The following is a 20,941-nucleotide window of genomic DNA, read 5'->3' as shown; positions in this document are numbered from 1 at the left end:
GTAAGAAAAACTCCTAGGAGCAAAGTAATTATAGCACTTAACTAGGTTGTGGGAGGTGTAGGATGTTGCTCTTCCAAAGGATATTTAATTATTTACACAAAATATAAGATGAGAGAAATTGAGAGASACACAGCACAGGTTCCCATGTGCAGAGACTGAGATTTAACTCTGTAATCTGAAGTGTTTATCTCATATATTCCAAGTAAATACCTYTTCCACTGGCCATTGGCTATTCAAAAATGGATGGAGTTCTTTCTGTCTCTGATGAAATTTTCATATTTGCATATACGCTTCCACTAAGMTGTTGCGTTTTATTTTTTTGTTGTAAAAAGCAACATTATTAAACATATACAAACCTATTTTTTCTGAAAGTTTCCAATAGGCAAAAGRTGATTCTGGTATTCTCTCTAATCAGATACATTAAAACATTCTTCTTTTCACACAATTTATGTGAAAAGCACAATTTTATAATCGTACCTGCTATATCTATATGCTCGTTCTCAATTTTTTGGGTCATCTGCCTCTTTAGAAAGACATGGATCGTTTCAAGCAATTTATTTTGGCAATTATTTTTCTCATGAGGAGTTTGACATTATTATTAGATTTCAGATATTCTATATTTCTTTGTCCCTTACTGTTATAATATATATTGCTATTCTTGAATAAAGAGTTGGAAAAACTATGACTATCTTCCAATAAGTTATTCTGACGGGAGGACTTCAGTTGACTGGAAATATATTTACTAGGATAATTATCACTATAAATTTAGTGCATAGTACATTTGGTAGTAAATCTTGAATAGGATAACTTTTCTGGATGTTTTAATACTTTTACAATTTCTTTCTTGTTTTAAAATTATTGTATGTACTGCACTATGAATACTAAACTACCTTATGAATGTAGGTGATGTTCAAGATCAGCAACTTTGTAATATGTAATAAATAATGTTGTCAATACCACAAAATTCAAAGGCATTTATCAGACCTAAAGCCATATTGAAATTATCTTCAAAATAATACATTTTAAAAACAGTGAGGTTTTTCCCATGTTAAACTCATGTTAAATAGTTCAATATAATCAGATTTTGTTACTTTWAATTCATAACTAGGTAGGCTGAAAGTATTTCTCTGATTGAAATCTGAGGTTTTATCTTTTCATGTCTCTGGAACCTAGGTTATGAGCTGAAACAACCGGCAGACAGTACAGGCCCATGTACAGTTTTGCAAGACTCATAATAAACTATCATCAGTGGTATTGTCAGTGTGAACTACAGTGAAGGCAGAAGAGACTAATTAGTTTGTTTTGTGTTTGTGTCATGTGAAACATGATAATACATGTTTCACGTGACATTGTCGTGGTATTATTGGCCAGCTGTACAGTTCCTAGGAGTAGAGGATGATGTTTCTGCAAGTTCATCAAACCTTGTGATAAAGACTTGGCTCAGATACTTCTAATCTGCACTTAAGCCTCTTTTAAAATGGGATGCGTATGTACAAACTCCAGCTTCCTCTGTTCGTTAACGCTTTATGGCTCTCAAAAACAGTTGCTTGAGCATGTTCAGCTGGCTTTTACAAGCGCTAGAAGGGCCCTGTCAGAAGTCTCAGGGCTTTAATATAAAGAAGTCATTTTCTTGAGTTAACGGACTGAGAATTTTATGGTTTAAAATGGTCTTTGATCACTCAGAACCTCATGGATTGCAGCAGAACACAAAAAAATGCCAGAATTGTTTGTACAATCAAACAGATATAAACCTCCTGAGTATGCCTTCTCCAAACTCTAACGTTAACGCCTTAAGTTTCTAGCCTCTAAGGTCTTGAAGAAACTCTTCGAAACAAACATAAATGTGTACGCTGCCTGCCTGTGTTTGTGGGGAACATGAAAACTTTTAATGAGAATTTAGGATTATTACACTCATAAATGGGAAAATGTGTAAAGAGATCAGAGTTAACACAATCTAAGTAGGTGCAGTAGCTATTAAGCGGGGTGGTCATTTGTTTCTAATCCTGCAACAAACTGGAACAAAAATAAGACAGCTTGCTCAGCAAATGTGCAGCTTTTACCTCCACTGTCTGTGGCAGAAAGGCTGTCTCGGGGTTTCCGCGTTAGTGCAACCTGTGTGTCAGGGGCTGGGACACACACAGGCTGTGCTTGTTCACACAAGCTCGTCCTCCTGTTGGGTGCTGCAACACTGCACTGGGGAATAGCCCGGCAGCCCATTCCACGCACTAGTGACCTCCTGCTAGGGCCATTAGGAAAAATGGCTTTAGAAATGGAAATAGGCAACTATGAAGTCAGATACATACGTGCATATGGAAGTTCATTTGATCTCTCCAGTGTTTTGTTTACCTGAAGCCGCAATGAGAAATCAAACTGTGACTTGAACTAGTGCTTAAAGAAGCAGCTGTGGGTGCTGCTTGCAATCCTGTTAATGGTTCAGGAGCTGGACTCCTTTCTGAGTCAGTAGTGTTCAGTTGCCTTGGCATGGTTTCACATAGGTTTCCACCATAAGAGCGCTTTGTCCAGAAAGGGTTTCTGAGGTTTTAGGCAGTCAGCAAAATGAACTTCAACTTAATGTTTGAAATTATGAAAGTTGAAAGCTCTTTCTTCCAGCCCTGTCTGGAGTCCAAGAGGAAGCACATCAGCCAAGCAGACTAGAAAACAGTATTTGTTAGCATTAGGACTTGACAGTGTTTGTTCTTGTGCAGCATCATCACTGAGTATAAATATTTCTTGTCTGTAGATTTGGTATAAATATTTTTAAAGTGGTGCTGGACCACTTCATTTGACTTCATTTTGCTTTTTCTGCTTTTTGGTCTTGTTGTGCTAGTGAAGTGATTCAACGAAGGGGGGGACATCATTGGTAGAGCACCGAGGTTGATGAGATGCTGGGGTGATGCAAAACCACATAGCCCACATACCACTGCTGGTGGTCTTTCACCTACCACATTTTCCTTTGCTCCTCACTAAAAGAGAAGAGCAGCAGTGTCTTCAGGGGAAGCTGGYGGTCAGGGAGGAGGCTCTGGTGATGCAGCATCATGGAGGGAAGGAGCATGGCCAGAGCTGGGAGGGAGGGAAGCTTCTGGTCCTAGACAGAGTCTTACACAGTATGTGTTAAAAAGGTAATTTTCCTATTTTTGGTTTTAACACATTTCAATAGATTCTAGATAGGTGATTTATTTTAAAATAAAACATTATTAAAAAAAACAGCAAAGGATTGAATCTGTATAAGAGATCATTAATAAGTAGAATTTGGGGAGGCAATTTGGAAGAGTGTGAGAAGAAAGAGAAAAGGAAGAAAGTTTAAGCTTGAATGGCATAATTTTGCTGGCAGTGCTTGTATTTTCAGCCAGATTCTGCAGTGCTCATTCAGACAAAAACTTCCTTTTTTTTCAAAGTTTACTTTAGAGTTTGTGAGACTTGTGCATGGTATACTTTTTCTTTCAATACTTGCAATCCTTAAAAAAGCCCAACAAACTTAATATGTACTATGTACTTAATATGTACAGACTTCTGTCTGTTACACAATATTTTAAAATGAACTAAAACTGTGTATTTATATAAAGGCATGGACTTGCAGCAATACATCTTGCAAATCTCTTTGGTCTGGGTGGRTATTTGTTTTCCTAGTGGTTCATCCATTTTTCTCCCAGTTTTTATCTCTTTTCAAAATAAACACTCTTGGTCTTGTAATTCTCCAGAATGCAGCCAGGCTGAAGCAAGCATACAGAAAAGGGGAAAAATGATGTACCAGATGATAGTTGTGAGACAGAACATAAGCTGAAGTGCTATGTTTCTCATTATCCATGCCTTGTATTTTTTACTTCTGTGGATAAGATGGCTGCAGAATGAAAGTTAGGAGTCTTACAGACTCAGACCTTCACAAGGGAGCCATTTGCTAGCTTTCCACCACCAGGAGGGAGGCTATATGGAGTGTGAAGCCCCTGAAGGGAGAGACTCTGACTCAGCAAAGCCTGGTAAAGATGAAAAGACCAAAGATAATGAAGAAGGAGTGATTTTGGCTAGGTCTCTTTGAGTCAAATTCTTCATGTTACGTAAAAAAATAAGAAAACAACAAAAGCCAAGACTATAGAGGCAGAAAGTTTACTTAAAGGCCTGACATAGTGTTGTCCTTAACGAGAGAAAAGGTCAGCTGGGATAACGRTTGGGTCTTCAGACCACTTCAATAAGTGGCCGCTGCTATTTGATTTTTAAAAGCTAGACAAGACTGTTAAAGTGAGCACACAAAGGAAAGACTAGTTCTGCAAGCCTTTAAGCCTATGATTATATGATTTTATCTTTAAACCACACTAAAAATGCTCATAAAAAAGCTCTCATTTTTAGAATTATAGCCACACAGCAACATAGGCGAGCTCATCTACAGGAAATGTATTTACAGAATAAATCAGCCTTTGCATTCTTACAGAGAAACTACTCTTTTCCCTTCTATCCCTCAAAAATAAATTATTCGCTGCAAGTAAAGGCTCACTGTTTAAAAATAATATTTTACCTTCGCTTGCTTCATCGTTGCAAATATTTATTTCCTGCACGTGGTCTTTGGTGACTGTTGCAGATGATTGATTCTRTTTCTTACTTGTGTGGATTTCTGAGCAATAGGTACATGAAGCTGAAACGTAATTCCTAATTAGCAATACTCACAACATGCCATCAGCATTTCCTTGATGATTACAATATGAAAATGATTAGGGCCTGTGCTAGATGATACCAAGCAAAGGCTTTCATGCCTTGTTCTGAAATAGCATAGTAAAGTTTGAAGAAATCGGCATGTAGCAATGCAGCCTTGCATCAAATTGTGAACCAAGATTTCATCTGGAGTAGCATATAATTATACTTGTGCAACGGATACAAAAGATAAACTGAAAATTTATGCTCATGTTGTATTTTAAARGTGCAGCATTTGCTACAAATGTTCATTTTTCCTCTGCAGCCCATCAGAACCGGCTCTCTAACTGCAAGTGAATGCTTTCTCATAAACCAAAATCACCACAACCATGAATATTTTTGTTTTGTTTTAGGCTTAATTGCTCCCCTGAATTCTTACTGCATAATTACACAGAAATCTCAGRTCTCATGATTAAGGACTGTGTAATTTATAGACAGGCTTATGACTTGAAGAAGAGTTCACATTTTCTGTATGTTACTGCAGGAAAACGGGAGTTCTGATTAAAATTGTATGTTGAAATAGTCTCTAGAAAATTATTATGCTTTTTATTTTCTCTTTTCAGATAAGTTGAGGTATAAGGTACATCTTAAGCTTGTACAATGAATAAAATTTGGTCATTGCTCAGACTGTTGCGCTCTCTGTAGTTTTCCTTTGTATACTAATTAAAGGTAGCTTTCTGTATGGTCAGATGCACATATAAGGCTGGGTGATTAAGTAGGTTTAGATTTGTTGCTAATGATCAAAAATGCCAATTTTTCAGACTTCAGAGTGGATTAGTATGAGATGTTTTCCTGTGGCCATCAGTCAAAGCTATCAATTTTGGCAAAATAACTGAAGGACGAGCAATGCCAGAGAAAAGAAGTAAAAACAGTATACTAAAATTAAAAAACAACAACAACAACAAATGTGACCTTCAAAACTAGTGTTGTTCAACTGTATCAACAACAGTTTTTCCCTCTTCCTGTTAGCCTGATATCCTCACGTTGGTTTTGTTCGTTGATGTCCAGTGTTTGATACTTTTAATTACTGAAAGAAAGCTAGTGATGATGCTGACAATAAGCTGTGCGTCGTCACTGAGTAGACTATGTGAATTCAGATACAACGAACTCCTACTCATGCAAATCTCTTTTTTCTTTTTGGCGTTTCAAGATGTCACTTGCATGTTTGAAGACTTTTTTGCAGGTATTGTACCAGAAAGCACATGCAGCTTTGCTTACCTCTGCATCTCTCTCACCTTAATCCTTTTCTTTTCAGGAGGTGAGATGAGGCATTTGTAGAACAGGGGAGGTTGTAAGGTTATTTGCTTCCAAGTCTTCATATGGAGGTAAAAAGCCTTCTATCACAACTATAATATGTGAATTTAACCAAAAAATCAATAAGCTGCGTTTGAGCACCTGACACAGTAAGCAAAGGCTTTTCAGAAGCCATACTGGGGATGAGATTGTGAATAATTAGCCCGATTATGAGTGCAAATGTCATTTTCTGCATTGTGTGTACCACGCTCTAGGGCTGGTTTTTGTTTTGCCTTTGAGCAGTTTTGCACAGTGGAGTTTGTTTGCTTTTCAGCATGGTTTGGTTGTTTGGCAGGCAAGTCAGTCATTTCTCTGAAGTGATCCATAAGTAGGCTCGCTGATGTCCCTTAGCTACCATCATACTATGAAGGACTTAAAAGGGAAATGAGAGCAATGACAACTCGAAGAACGGTTTATAGGTAACTGTTATTGGCATATCTCATTTTCTCAGTGTGACCATAGACCCATGGTCATGGATCAGTGGAAATCAAAGTGGGTTATATGCTCTTACTATTAAAAGCAAAGTGAATTGTATTTTTGTTGTTGACCTTAATGGGAGATGGTTTGTTTGACTGCTAGGTAGACAGGAGGAAGGACTGCGTGTGTATATGTGTGTGTGGGGAATATATATGTATAAATATACATATATGCGCTATCCATTCAGGATTTAACACTAGAAAATGACACACTGTGATAGAAAATACTGCTATTTTTTGACTAATTAAATTAAATACTGAATTGGCAAAGTTGCATGCACTTTAATTCGTCACATTGCCAGGCAGTCTCCCAGCAAACCTAATTAACTTCAAGCCACAGAGCACCGTTAACAGATGGGACGTTTTGTCTTGTATTTTTTCACTAATTAGAAAATCTCATTCTTTTTAAAAAAATATGGATTGAACAGAAGATTTCATATTATTGTCAATATGTCAGTGGAAAAGTTGAGGAAAAAAACACTTTGCATAAACAAAGAAAAATGAAGTCAAAATATGAACACATATTAGAAGCATGTACGGAACAGGATGTGGCAAAGATAATTCTTTGAAAAAAATTCCTCCTAAAATGAGTTTGGGTAGGTGGGGGGAAGCACATTAAGATATTCCCTTTCTTTGGTTCATTCCTTGATTTGATTTTTCATATCCTTGTTTCTGATGTCAACTCTAATGATTCTTCCTAATATCAAGCAGTTGTTGGCTCAAAGAGAAGGTAGTCTGCTAAACTGTAGACATGATCTTACAGAGAGGGGGGATCCTTTACTGGAGAGAGTATAAAATCCAGTTGATGACAAAGACAGACTGAATTTGCTAGTTTTCTTGTGTGTGGTTGTATTCAGAGATGTCACGTATCTTACACCCGGTGACCAGTTATCTTAATTACTTACTACTTCAACTACATGAATGGTTTAGCAAGCTTACAGTGATTTAGGGCTTTGCCATGCGTCTCCCTTGTACCTTTCAGATAATACTCAGATTACTGTTGTGATGTGTAAGCAGTATACCTGGGAACTGAAAATGTAACCCAGCAGGCTCAGGCTAGTTCTCCTTTTCTTTGCAACTTTTCTGTATCTACGGTGCTTGTTTCTTCTCCCCAGGAATTTTGTTTCTACATTTTATTTATTGTAACTGTCACACAGGTCTGTAAAAACAGAGATACAGATAAATAAGAATCACATTTTGAAGAGATGTTTCTACTAAATACATCATTTTAGTGTCAGTAATCAATTAAAACCCTGCTACACTGGATGTCAGCATACACAGGTGGCTGAATGGGACCAAAATTGTAATATCAGAAAGATAATTGAGAAGTAACTGTAGAAAGAGATATTAAATCTTTTCTATTCAAACAAAGCCCTTGAGTAAGTGAAATCCCTTTGCTTTCTTAGACGGTGCTCAAAATTTTGCATATTGCTGTATTCATTTTTTAATTATTATTATTATAGTAGTAGTAGAATAGTTCGGTTGTGCTAGAACTATTGCGAACACCTGTAATGAAAGACAGCTGTTGCCCTAATGAGTTGACAGGCAATATCTTTGCATCCAATCAAAAGGAAGAGGGAAAATTGGGTGCCTGGTGAGGTGAAGTGACATGCTTTAGGTCATACACCAAATGAGTGGCAGAACTAGGTGAAAATAACCAAGATTTCTGATTGCTCATCATCATCCAGAGCTCCTGCTGACCTACTTTATTGTTGCCTCTGTGTTATTTTTAAAAGGAAATCCTTGCTGTGAATTTTCCTGGAGAAATTGACTGAGACCTTACTGCCTATTGGTTTATAGACTTTGAGTTTTCTCTGTAAATGGGTAAGTCTATTTGGGCTTTGCCCAAGAAGGGCAAAATTTTTTATTTCAAAGAATCTTATATGGCTATTTAAGCTTTCATTTCTCTTTWTACTGAAGGTTGGTGACTAATTTATTTGCTGTAGGTTTTAATAGCTAATTAACCTTTAGTTAACTTTTTGGTGTGTCATAAAGGTACCCAAAATCAAAAAGCCAATGATATGATTGAAAGTTAATAATTTGCATGCAAACATTTTCAAGTCTTTGGATGCCTGAAAAGGTTAAAATGTGGGCCCTCAAGGTTGCAAGGTTGGGATTTAATGCTATAATCTTGTCGATTCAGATTCAAAACTCAGAGCTGGTAAGGACTGACTCTGTGAAGAGTTGAGTACTCTTGAATCTTTTCTCACCTAAAAAATGAGGTTGCTCGCTGTCTTATGTGGAGGTGCTTCATTTCTTCTAGAATTGGATTTTGAATCCTATTTGACATGCAAAGCATGGAGGAAACTGTAGGTGTGGGTTTTTGGGGTTTTTTTTGTTGTTTTTTTCTTTTTCCTTCACCGCCTGCCTCTTCTGCATGTTAAAGGGCAGGATCAATAAGTTACCAAGACAGATTTACTAGCTCATGCACTATCCTGCAGACGTATCCTTTAAAATTCATAGTGTGTATCCTGTAGACAACAGCAGGCGCTGGCTGTAGAACTTGCACTTTGCCAGTGCTCTCAGGAGAACTGACGCCTATATCGCTGCGTATTYGTCGCACAGCTGTATTCCAGCACGCGTGTCTTTTTTACAGGGAATGTGTTAGCTGCAAAATGTCTGTATCCCTACACTTGTCAATAAAAGATAAATGACAGGAGACTTTCAGGTGTCTTAGAGTTCTGGTTCGTCGTTTGTGTCTGTTACTTATTGCGGGGAGGCAGGAAATGGAATCTTATTTTATCTTTTTATTATTTTATTACTTTCTCCTCTCGTTTGCCCACTCCAGCCCTCACTTGTTTGTGTGTCCTTGTTTGCTGTTGTGAGGTGGCCCGCAGCTACAGATGTGCTGTTAGGTAGTTTTCTTTAAAGAGACGGTCGCATTGTAAGCGGTTATTCTGGAAGACATTAGGAGAGCGTTTTATCAACAAGAAAAATGCTCTTGGAAACCGGTATGAAATAGAACAACCTCCTGAGAGCCCCCGGGAACTGCGACCTCGTAGAGCAGGGGGGGRAAGTATTACTGCCATTATTTTGTACCTTTCTCTTTATCGCTTCACTGATTTATACATTGGCGTGGGAGGGACCAGGTAAAGAAAGGGGAACCAGAAGGATTTGGAGAGAGGGCAATGCGTTTAAGTCCAGAGAAAAATCAGTAGACAGCACCACCCGGAGCATGCTGCTTGGTCCTGCTGATGGACTTTGGAGATCATCACTCCTGCTCTACTCCTGGCTATGGCTAGCAGGTCATAATTAAAAAAAAAAAAAAAAAAAAAAAAAAAAAAGGGGGGGGGAGGGGAGAAATTCCCTGTTGCTTGCTATAAAAATATATTACATCTTATTTGTCTTGGCAAACCACGTAGCTCTGAAGCCTATCTTTTTGGATGAATCAATATGAATTGCATGATTTAACACGATGCAGCTGCTTTACTTCAGTGTCATATGTTCAAAGGGAATAATAAAGACAAACACTTAATGAAGCGAGTGCTACCAAAAACGAGTGGAGAACACTGATTTGTAGAGCAAGCATTGCTCTGAGCATATACTGCATTATAGTAAATAGCTCTTCCTTTATCTCTATTTTTAGTAACTTAAGAGGTATTAATTGCTCAGCTATTTATATTAGCTGCAGTACATAATTTCTTACTACTTACAGATTTGCTTACACGGAATGCCTTCTGAATTTTGTTTCCATATGGAGTATCGGTTAATGAGACATCAATTTAAGTAAGCCATTTTGACCATTGTGTGGTCTAGTCTGACTGTTGTTACGCAGTTAGTAGTTGTACTGACGCTGGTGCACATTATAGAGTCTTAAAATTAATGCTGARATTTCCAATTAAACATTAAATATTTCCTGTGTTTGAAAGGTAATTTGCACCTGACCTGTCCTTAAAAATGTAGATTTCCATTCCTAATAAACCGAGATAAGTAAATTCTGTTTCTGTCAAAGGAATAAAACTGAGTTCTGTTATTATGGTTAAAGGAAATTTATTTTGATATTTAAAGTACATAGATTTTCTTTCAAATTAGGTAGAAGCAACCTCAGGCTCTGCCAAGTTATTAGTACATCCTGGTTTAACTCAGGGATTTTGGGACCCCAAGGTTTGTATCTTTATTTTGTAAGAAATAATTTGTGTTCTCATTAAGTAATTCAATGTACAGACGCTAATAGAACTTTCAAAAAATCATTTATACAAAAAAATCTCAGTAGTTCATTAACAGAAATCACTGTATRCATTTGGAAATTAAAATTAAGTGAAAGCCTGAAAATATTAATAACAACTTAATATATTCGAAGCAGTGCAGTAGGGACTCTATGGCTTAGTGTTGAAAARTATAAACTGTTATTGTAATCTTACCATAATAAGAATTTCAGACAGAATTCTGAAGAATAATATGCCAAAATAGATTGTCATCAGATAGAAAGATAAGGGCTCTCGAGGGAACTTTTCCAGCCATAAAATTTTGCTTCCATAAAATATTTATTTATTTAGATTTCCTCCCCCCTCCCCCTGAGCTTAATAAGAACCAGTTTCTCTCCAGTGCCTCTATAAACTTAGTCTTATTAAATAAAACGGTTAAGCTGGTGAGTGTCGYGTGAGGTATTTCCATTCGTTAGCCCCAATAGAAATCCAGTGCAGTCATCACGGAAAGGAGYAAGGTATTCAGAACCAAAAAAAGGTGGAGAGTGAGCTACCTAATTCAGGCTACAAGTTTTGTACCCTGATGACTAGGAAGGAGAAAGGGGCCATGAAGAAGCTTGTGGGAGTGGTAAAAAGGACTCCTTTATGGAGGAGGTTGGCATACTTGCCCTGAGGGYACCTCCAGACCCATGGTTGAGTGACTTCTGCAGTAGGAAAGGAGGAACTCCCTGCCTGCCTATGCACGTCTGACCTCTTCTCATCCTGCCTTGCAGACAGAAGAGGATTGTTTTGAAACAAAAACATAGGGTGGAAGCACAAAATGTAAGTGCTTGTTTTCTCAAAGGCACCAAGTTCAACGTAACGCTGCGCAGGCACAGAAAYCTCTGTGCTGATATGCTTAATGTTTATATGTGTTTCCTTAAAAGATGCTCTTTTGAGCAGAGGGAAGAAGGGGGAGCGCTTGGAAATTGAGTGCTGGTTGAAGCATTTTACATGATCCTGTATCCAAACTGAGGGAAATAAATGCAGCCAGATTGTAGCTAATCGGAGTGGAATTTAGCTAGCACAACGAATACCTTGGAAACTGTTTTTATTCCTGGCTTATTTTTTGATTTCAGATAAGAGTTTATAACCTTTCTATGTACACACACAATACTTCAGGATGAGTTCATAGCTTCTGTGGGGTTTGTCATAGACTGAAGTGCTATTTGTTGTGGATATACATATCAAAATTTAACATGTTTTATCAACACTTTTTTTAGTAATTCAGAGGAACAGAGACTGCTATATAAGTCTCGATTTTCAGTATGATGTTTCTGACGTATTCATTTCAAGGCTGATATGGAAGAATGGACTCGCAGSGACTTTTCCTTTAAAATCCCAATATTTAAAGGCTATGCCCTGAAGTGTTTGACATTACAGGACTCCTGAAAGTGTTTTTCTTCTTCTTTTTTTTTTTTATTTTTTTCTTTAATTTTCACTGTGTGCGGCTTATTTTAATACCTAATGTGGAGAGGAGTATGTGATAGATATCCATTCCATCTTTGATTCCTGCTCAACCTCTTGAGTTCTGTGAGTGAGATATACAAAAAAGCACAGAAGGCTCAAATATTGAGGCACAGTGAAAGATTGAACAGAAGTTCCTACTGTAAAGTCTAGTCGTTCCTTTGTGTGTATTAATTGTATCTCTCCTTCCTCATGTGAACAGTCTTTCCATTTTTCCATGTTTCTAGGACAGTAGTTGAATTTGGATGCAGGTGAAATGGTACTACCCATTGGGTTATCAATATTATTATTTTTGTTAAATAGGCCTGGCTCTGGGAGGTATACTGATTCCTCTGGAGTTATCATTCCTCATTTTAACAGTATTTTATTAATGCATATTCTCCGCCCCCCCCAAGTCAACAGAGCAGTCAAACCTCTTCTGGAGCTGCTTACTTTTATGGGAGAGTGTATCTTTTTTACAGTTTTTTTTAAGTGTATTTTTTCTGTTGTTTCACTAATTTGTCTCAAATGTACTGTACACTTTTGAACTCTGTAGTTGGATTTCTCTCTCTCTCTCTTTTTTTTGAAAGACTTAAGGATATGCAGCATTTATTCCATGCTTTTTCCCTCTTTCCTTTAATCAAATTGATGTTTATTTTTAACTCAATACTAAGTGCTTAGTCACTGTAGCTGCTAGCATATGACTTCACATTTCTCAGTCTTAAACAAACAGCAAGTTATTATAAATTAAAAGATTTGTTCCTTTCAGAGAGGGAGAGGGAAGCTATAATGGATGTGGAGTAATAACAAAGATGTGCCAAATGCATTGGAATAATAAACAGAGCAAGCAAGCAAGCTTTTTSTCCCTGTGGCCTAGTTAACAAGCAAGGCAATAATTCACTTAAGTATATGATTCTTTCCTTCCCTTAGATTCTAGCTGCTGGGAGTTTGGGATGTTGGTCTGTCTAGTTTTCTACCACACTTCAAAGATAGCAAAAGTTTCCAAGCACAAGCATTGGTGCCCATAAAATTTTTGCAAGGACTGAAACCTGGAAATAGACCTAAACCTGGTAACTTTTGAGCTGCCTTTTCTTTTTCTTTTTCTTTTTTCTTTTNTCTAAATAATCAGGAAGTATTCATCTTTTGATATGGGAATGTAGAAACAAACTTGCACCTGAAACTGTATCAAACAGATTAGTATGGCCCAGAAGGGGATTAATCTTTTTTGTTTGTTTTTARTATAACTCTAACCTAGTTGCTTCAGGCCCTGCTTTYTCCACACATTTGGCATATTCAAGCTTGACCTCTGTCACTTAGTAATGGAAAACTATGTTTCTCTGCGAGCAGCATAAAGGGAGTATTTAAGATTCCATTCTCTGCTGGTGACCTTTCTTTGAATTTGGAGGTATTCTGAATTGTAATGCTAGATATGTGGTTTGGGGTGATAGGAGTGGGAATAAGTCTTGATTTAAAAGTAAGTGTACACTGTAATARAGGAATGCTGTAGTTATTTTGTGCCCATATCTCACTGTTTGGAGTAGTATGAGAAACTGGAGCTTCTTGCAAAATGGAGACATTTGCATACAATGGAAATTGTATGAACTTTTGAGGAACTTTTAAATTCCTTAAGCATTTTGGAAGATCTTACCCAGGATCTATCTAACATTAGTCAAACACCACAGGAGTGTTTATAAGAGACCAGATATGACTGCAGTGCAAGGCTCGTATATTATACTATTTTTATTCCGGGGACTTTTTTGCCATTAGACAATGAGTGCATGTTGTGACCCAGGACTTGTTATGCAAAACCMAATTCCAGCTTTACTTGTGGATTTTAACAGAACTTCACTGTTAGTAYTTTGCTCTAAAGCATTTAATAATGAATGATTGTGTTTAAAATAGATTTGGGTCAAGTGAAAATTTTCACTAAAAATTTAAGCAATGGTTTAAGTAATGTTTTCTCTGAGCTTCAACARTTTGGTTAACTCTGCTTTTTTTWWWWAAAAAAAAGATGTAAAATGTGAAAGATTTATTGATAACAAATAATCCTTGAGCTAAACAATGCAGCAAATTTGATTCAGATCCAAACCCAGTGATTGTGTCTGATTTGGAATATGAGGGGTGTGTGTGTGTGGGGGGGGGGGTCAATCCCATTCTCAGTAACCTAATTCTGAGAAAACAATTGGGCTTGGGACCACTGCTAATCATAATTTAGTGTGTGTTGCCAAGTACCAATCAACAAGTTCTATTCACTGCGTTTGTTTCTTACCATACAGTCARCCACCAACTAGTTGATATGGTTTTAATAGCTCATGTCACCTTGTAACACCTGCACACATCTGATCAGTAATGTAGTTTTTAAAAAAGCAGAATCAAACTCTAGATGTTGACGCTTAAAAATAAAAATGTCACTTGAAAGATTTMATTCTTCGCTCCTTGAATTTGACCGTTATGTCTCACTGAAAATAGCCTTAGTGCACWGGGAAGGAAAATACATATTTTTGCATAGTTGAACACTTATCATGTGGGYTTAACATCCATGTATGTAGTGTATGTAAATGAAAATTCAGTCTGATCTGTCATTGCTCTTGGTTATGTAAAAGGACTGAAACACTTCTTGGCGTAGTCTTGAAGGATAGCCCTAATAAAACTGCASTGTGACTTGAAAGCCATGCAGTAGGGTTCCTTGTCATTTGGAATTTAAGTGTCTAGTTTAGCAGAGATTAGGATCCAGGACCTATTTGTAGGCTCTATTTCCCTGAGCTGGGATTCAGTTTCTTCTTTGTGGCTGTTCTTCAATGCAAGAAAGCATCCTATGAKAATGTATCATGTTTGAAATGCAAGCAGGATCAGTTTTCATGAAGAAAATAACAGCTGAAATGGATCCTATTTTATGATTTATTTTACCTGTCTTTTTTGTGTGAAAGTGTGTTTCATTCTAACACTGTTAAGTAATTACTCTTTTCTTTTCTTTTGTAGGTTGTATTAGTCTTCGCTCTTAGTATTGGTGCTCTTGTAATATACTTCATAGATTCATCAAAGTGAGTATTTTCATACATTCTCCTTCACCTCCTTTCTCACAGCAATTATAAATTTTGAAATTGCTCCATTTGTCTACTTCAACTCAGTGCTTTATTCTCATCGCCTGAGTGTGAAGAACTTTATAATATTGTATAGTCTTCCAAAATAATTTAGGGCTGGGGAAAAAACCTTGCATAAAATAGATTGAACTTTGAACATTGGATCTGCAGGAAGAGAGAGAGAAAAACAGTACTTCTGCTTGTTGAGATTATACGTATTGTTGCAAAATTGTATTTTTTCCAGTTCAGTGGGCATATGTAGAATCTTTCAAACTCAAAAGTAGGATAAAAAAAATACACAGGAAGAATACTTGCCCCCCCCCCCCCAAAAAAAAAAAAAAAGTTTGCAGAGGAAATCATTTTGTGTCTCAGAAAGAAGACGCACCTCTGAAACAATAACAAAAAATGCTGAATGAAGTAGACAGTACAAGTATTATATCTACCATGCCTATTCAAATTTGCTGGGTTTGATAGATTTCTCACAAACTAAGATTTAGCCTATAAAAATTCTGAGAAGCGTCTCGATGCTTTTTTAAATGTAATGTAGTCATGTAACAGCCCTCTCATGTAGTGCTGTGTATTTGGACAGGCAATAGAAAGTCTCACGATGACATTTTTGAGGCATAGGATGCTTTGATACAAAACAATGTAACTAGTAATATCCTCCCTTTGATTTCATTGATCTCGAGCTCATCATTGGCACTGGTGTAAGGGGTGGAGAGGTAGCCTAACATGAAGAACCCTGTGAAGAGGGACTTAATAGAGTATTATTCTGTTGAATTCAGTTTTGTAGAGAAGATGATATGCTGAAGTATCAATAGCGTTTTAAAGCTCTAGGAGTGTATACCAGATGCTTTTTTCCATACTAATTCTGGGCTTTGCTTTACTGCGACTGTTAAGATGCAGTAAGATGCTGGGGCTGCTCCTTGCAAGCTAGCGTAGCTGTCTGTAACAGCTGTGGTTATGTTATGAAACCATGCTTATGTGACCCAGAAAATTAAGACATTTCACTTGTGACATCTGCAGTTACTGATGTCCAGGCAGGTAGTAGCACCAGCAAAAGGATTATTGAATGCATGGATGTCAGCTTTATACTGTGTGTGTTTCAAGCCATGCTTTTGTAGTCTAGGTGTCTCAAGGATAACCTAAGTAACTTGAAATAAAGATTTTCTTTGTGGAGAGGTCTTTAGTGGTGGAAAAATTCAAGTTCTTCCTTGGACTACCCTTGAATTAAGGACAAATCTCTCCCCCCCCCCCCCGCCTTCTTCTTAGCATTGTGTTGAGTCCTCCCTCACTTTAGCCAATTTTTATTTAATACGTCATTAGTGAAGCATGTAAAGTGGTGCTTTTCTGAAGCTCGTTATAAAAACTTTTAAAAGCATGACAGCAAAACTAGTCCATGCTCAACATGTCTAAGCAAAAAAATCAAATGGAGTGAAAGCCGTTTACATTCGTGTTTCAATTTCAGACCACTAAAATCCAGATACCTCTTTCTGGGGCAATTGTTGTGAAGCTAATTAAGCATGTAACGATTTTCAGGCACTGTGTTGTGGAAGACTTTTTTTCCTCAAGGACAGCAAAACAAAATTTGGGGAAAGGGGGAGCTGGTCATATTTCTGTGAGGTGCTTAAATTTTCTGTGGGCCACCTAATCTGTGTTGTGCTACCACTTACTGGCAGCTTGTTTAATGGGGATAGAAAAGCATTTTACCTGTAGGTTTCTGTAGGTTTTCAGCCAATGTTTAACTCACTACTACAGTTTACGTTCAGCAACCTCAAGTCAATATACTCTACTAGCACATATTTTTTTCCGTTTTCTCCTCCTCACTGCCTCTACTTTTTTTCCTWTACACACTTTAAAAAAGTTTAAATCACGTTAGAAACTTGCCAGATAACTTCTTGAAGTGAAAAATTTTGCTTTATTTTGTATTAGCAGCTGACCTGACATCCATTACAGTAATGCAGAAAAAAATGTGGTGAAATATCAGTCTATTTAAGATCCCTAAATGTGTGCTTAGTGAAATTAATTGYCTGTCTGCTGTTATGAAAACTTCCCTGTTCAGATAATGACAAACTCCCATAGAATATCACTTATATAGTACATGTTAATTTATGGTTAGATTATAGCTGATACAAAATTTCTAGCTGGAATATAAAGGTTAATATATACTGTGGAAACTGTCAAAAAACAAAGATTTGAAAGAAAACTGGTGAATTTATAGCATAAAAATGAGTCTTCATGTTGTTTACTTTGCTTCTGCTGTTGTAAATAATGAGTAGATTAGTTSTGCAAATAATAGGTTTGAGGATAACAATGTTTTTTATTTTTTCTGAATTTTTTTGTTAATTTACATCTTTACAAAAATKAGGCTATTCTGATTTGCTGGGCTTTTATGTATACTTCACATTCACACTATTTTGCTGCAAATTAAATGTGCTGCAGATCAGTGGAAGACCAGATCTGCTGCTTGTTTTCCTAGTGTACACGGTGACTGTGGTTGGGCTTTTTTGCTCTGTGTATTTCTGAGGGCCTATTGAGGAAAAAATCAAAGTAATTTGAGAGTAAAAACACTGATTAAAATGCTCCAAAAGCTTGGTTAATTTTATGACCAATGATCTGCAAAGATGCAGAAAAACGAGTGCCTCTATATGTCAGTTACTGAGGGTTAAGATGATGATACTAATGGTTTATTTGGTATATTGCAGTGCACGTTGACAGATGTGTTTTAGAATGATGGATTTTTCATTTTCAGAGGCTGGAACAAGACCTATATTAAATTATGTAATTATTTTTAAGAGCACCAGTTACYGTATTTTTGACATGAAAATATAGCTTACACAGAACTCCAAAACACTGTTATCATTAAAGAATTGTTGTCATGCAAACAGCTATTAGGAATCTAATGAAAGGCAAAATACTGTAAAAAGAAGTGTACCAAATACTTATTTTTAAGATGGCCCTCACCTGAGTGACCTCAGATGTCCTTTTTAATGATAACATTAGCAGGCTCTTTCCATTAACTGCAGAAAAAGAAATCTCCCTGGAAAAGGCTGCAGGAAAACAAGGAAGGAAGGAAGGAGGTGATGGAAGTAATTCTAAATCCTTACATCTTCCTCCAGAATTTCACAGGGAAAAAGGCCTTTTATTCTTCTATTCTCCTCTCCCCTCCTGTATATAAAAACTGAGCCTGCATTTTTTTGATGATGCATGWGACGGAAATGGCATCCAGCCCTAACCTGTGTTTGTAGGAGTGGCCCTGGAAAAAGAGACAAAAACATGGAGTTCCACATCCTTTTTTGCTTAACTGCAGACTTTATGGGAAAGTGTTAGAGACCACTTCAGTGACCATCTGTGCTTTACCTACGCCAGCAATCCCATCCCCTGTGAAATGGCTTGTATACCTGCCTGGAGAAATCCCTTAAGAGTTTACATGTAGATCTCAAACAGGATGTGAAGATCATTTGGGAAAAGGTGGAACTGTGGTGCTGCAGGGAAGCAGGCTGCTGCAGCTGGAAGGAGCGTTAAGTACAAGCGTTTCTGTGCCACCCAGTTCATCTCTCTCTAACAGAAACATTCCCAGATAAGTGCAATGCTATCAAGGGAGATTTGGGGTTAGGAGTTAGCTTCCTCAGCACTGCACTTTCTCCATACCAATTAGTCCTACATCTCAGCAGAGCCAGCTAACTACTGTGCATTGCTGTAAAACATGTCTGTACTAATTCTGATTCTGACACAAACTTAGGGATATGTGCACCATGCTAAATTGCAAAATATGGGCACTGCTGTGAYCAAACGCATCTGCATGAAGCTGAATTGACTTTTCATAGTAAAAAGCAGCTTTTCACTCAGCTAAAAGGTTCTGAACAAAATCTCAACTTCATTCTCAGTGGAAAGAACAAAGGCTTTTCATTTTGAAGATTATAAGGATTATTCTAATWATCTTCAGTAAAATTATTCTGTTGTTTACTCAGTGCCTCCACTTCTTACCTTCACTACTTGAATCATTATCTCCAAGTACTGTAAGATATACAGAACATTTTTCTTCTAAGTGAATATGTGTGCTTTCAACGATACATGCTAGTATCTAATGGCAGATTTCAGTCCTTAAACTGGGAAATCATTTAGCAGAGAWAATGACTATCTTAACATACATAGTGATTAAATCCTGGTAGGAAATGTTTTACTTATTACTAAGGACTAGACTTCTTCCTTCCTTTATTTGTGGAATTACATTCATAAAATACTGCTATCTTGGACACTGGAATTTTTAACTACTGAAAATAGCAGCTAAATATGAGAAATTTGCCAAAAGGTTCTATAAATACCATTCACGTAATTATTTTAATCTTCAGTTAACAAGTAACCAAATCATTACATTTTTATTTTTAGAGACTGTCTCACTTTCAATTAAAGTTTTGTTTTTATTCAAACTAAAACCAGAAGATAGACATTAAAGTGGCATAAGGAGATACTTAGAAGATTTTTGATTTTAAAAAAGTGATTTACTTTAGTACAGACTAGTATCATATACCATAACAGTAGTTCTTTTCTAATTCATGTTTCCYTTAAAATTATTCATCAATAGTTCTTCAAAGTAAGAAAATAATGGAAGCATCCCTAATTTTTAAGAGGAAAACATGAGTCAATGTCTGTATGCCCTTTAAGTAGTCCCGTAGGTCCACTGCCTGTACTGCAGTAGAACAGAAAGCCAGGCTTGTGCCAGTACTTTGCATTTTTTGTGCCTTTTTATAAAGAGTTTGCACAACCTCCTTCCTTGCCTAGCTCACTTCTGTTTATCCTTCTGTTTGTAATAGCTTTGTAACGAATACATATGGAAGTGCTCTTCTGAATTTTATTGACATCAGCATTAAGATGAATTGCCGATTTCCACTTTCATTTGTCCTCCTGTCTTCTGCATACCATGCTGCACTGGTGACTCTTAATATAGCAGAGAATAAAAGTTGCTTGCTGCGATCACCTTAGGCATGATTAGTAAAAGCAGTAGCAGAGCCTCAGTCTAAGCTGGTAACTCAGGGCTCCCTGCTTTTTCTTTCTTGCAATGGCAGTAGCATGGAAACTGCTTATGATGTGAGTATGCATTTCCTGCTCTGGTTCTGCCTTACTGTGCTGGGCTGCAATGCAATGTAGTATGTTAAGCAACAGCATGAGTGGTGCTTTTCAGACTCAGAAATTTAAAACTCATGCCCAAGAGCTTGCTTTCTAATGACCAGTTATTTCAACCCTGTCCCTGAAAAAATCCATCACTTACTGGAGACCTTTCATTAAACTCTCAGGTCCATATAAAATAATAAAGCTGATGACAAGATGAAAATATAGAAGCCTCGCAACTTGCTTTGTATGTTTCTCTTCCATGTTGGGGTTTTCAGTTTGTTTTTTGGTGATGTTTGTATTTTAAAAGGCATCAGTGTAGTTACTGTTAAATAGCTAAATTTTCCCAATATTGTGTTGCATAATATACTTGATTAGAATAGGACATAAAAGTGCCATCTGGCAATGAGTGTAAAACAGCTGGATCTAAGAATAACAGTGGAACTGTGAATGAGAAGATTTATACACATGTATACACAAACATATCAATTCATGCTGAGCCCAGAGGTTGTTCTCAACTGTTGCTTTCTTAATTAGACAGCTTTATCTCTTTTTATATATAGAAAGTATAAAAGTTAAACTTACAGGCAACTCTGCTTTATTTTTTCTTTTAATATTCAGTTTCTCTTCGTGTATTTGAGAGGATCTCAGAAATACTTGCTGCTTTTGCATA

At 36.9% G+C, this 20,941-nt stretch overlaps 1 protein-coding gene across 8 annotated transcripts in view; it reads left to right on the top strand.

The window, feature by feature from the left end:
• Window positions 1-20,941, top strand: part of KCNMA1 (potassium calcium-activated channel subfamily M alpha 1) — a 516,194-nt gene that overhangs the window by 220,510 nt on the left and 274,743 nt on the right. For all 8 annotated transcript variants that reach the window (XM_085312304.1, XM_085312302.1, XM_085312303.1 and 5 more), the window contains one exon: window positions 15,059-15,120. In XM_085312304.1, the coding sequence (XP_085168430.1) occupies window positions 15,059-15,120 (62 nt within the window). The remainder of the gene's footprint in view (window positions 1-15,058; window positions 15,121-20,941) is intronic.

This window comes from Rhea americana, unplaced genomic scaffold (genome assembly GCF_003343005.1).
Source record: "Rhea americana isolate MKP2758 unplaced genomic scaffold, rheAme1 scaffold_36, whole genome shotgun sequence".
In the NCBI taxonomy this organism is placed as follows: domain Eukaryota; kingdom Metazoa; phylum Chordata; class Aves; order Rheiformes; family Rheidae; genus Rhea; species Rhea americana.
The sequence above is the reverse complement of the archived record's forward strand: the minus strand, read 5'-3'. Positions and strand labels throughout refer to the sequence as shown.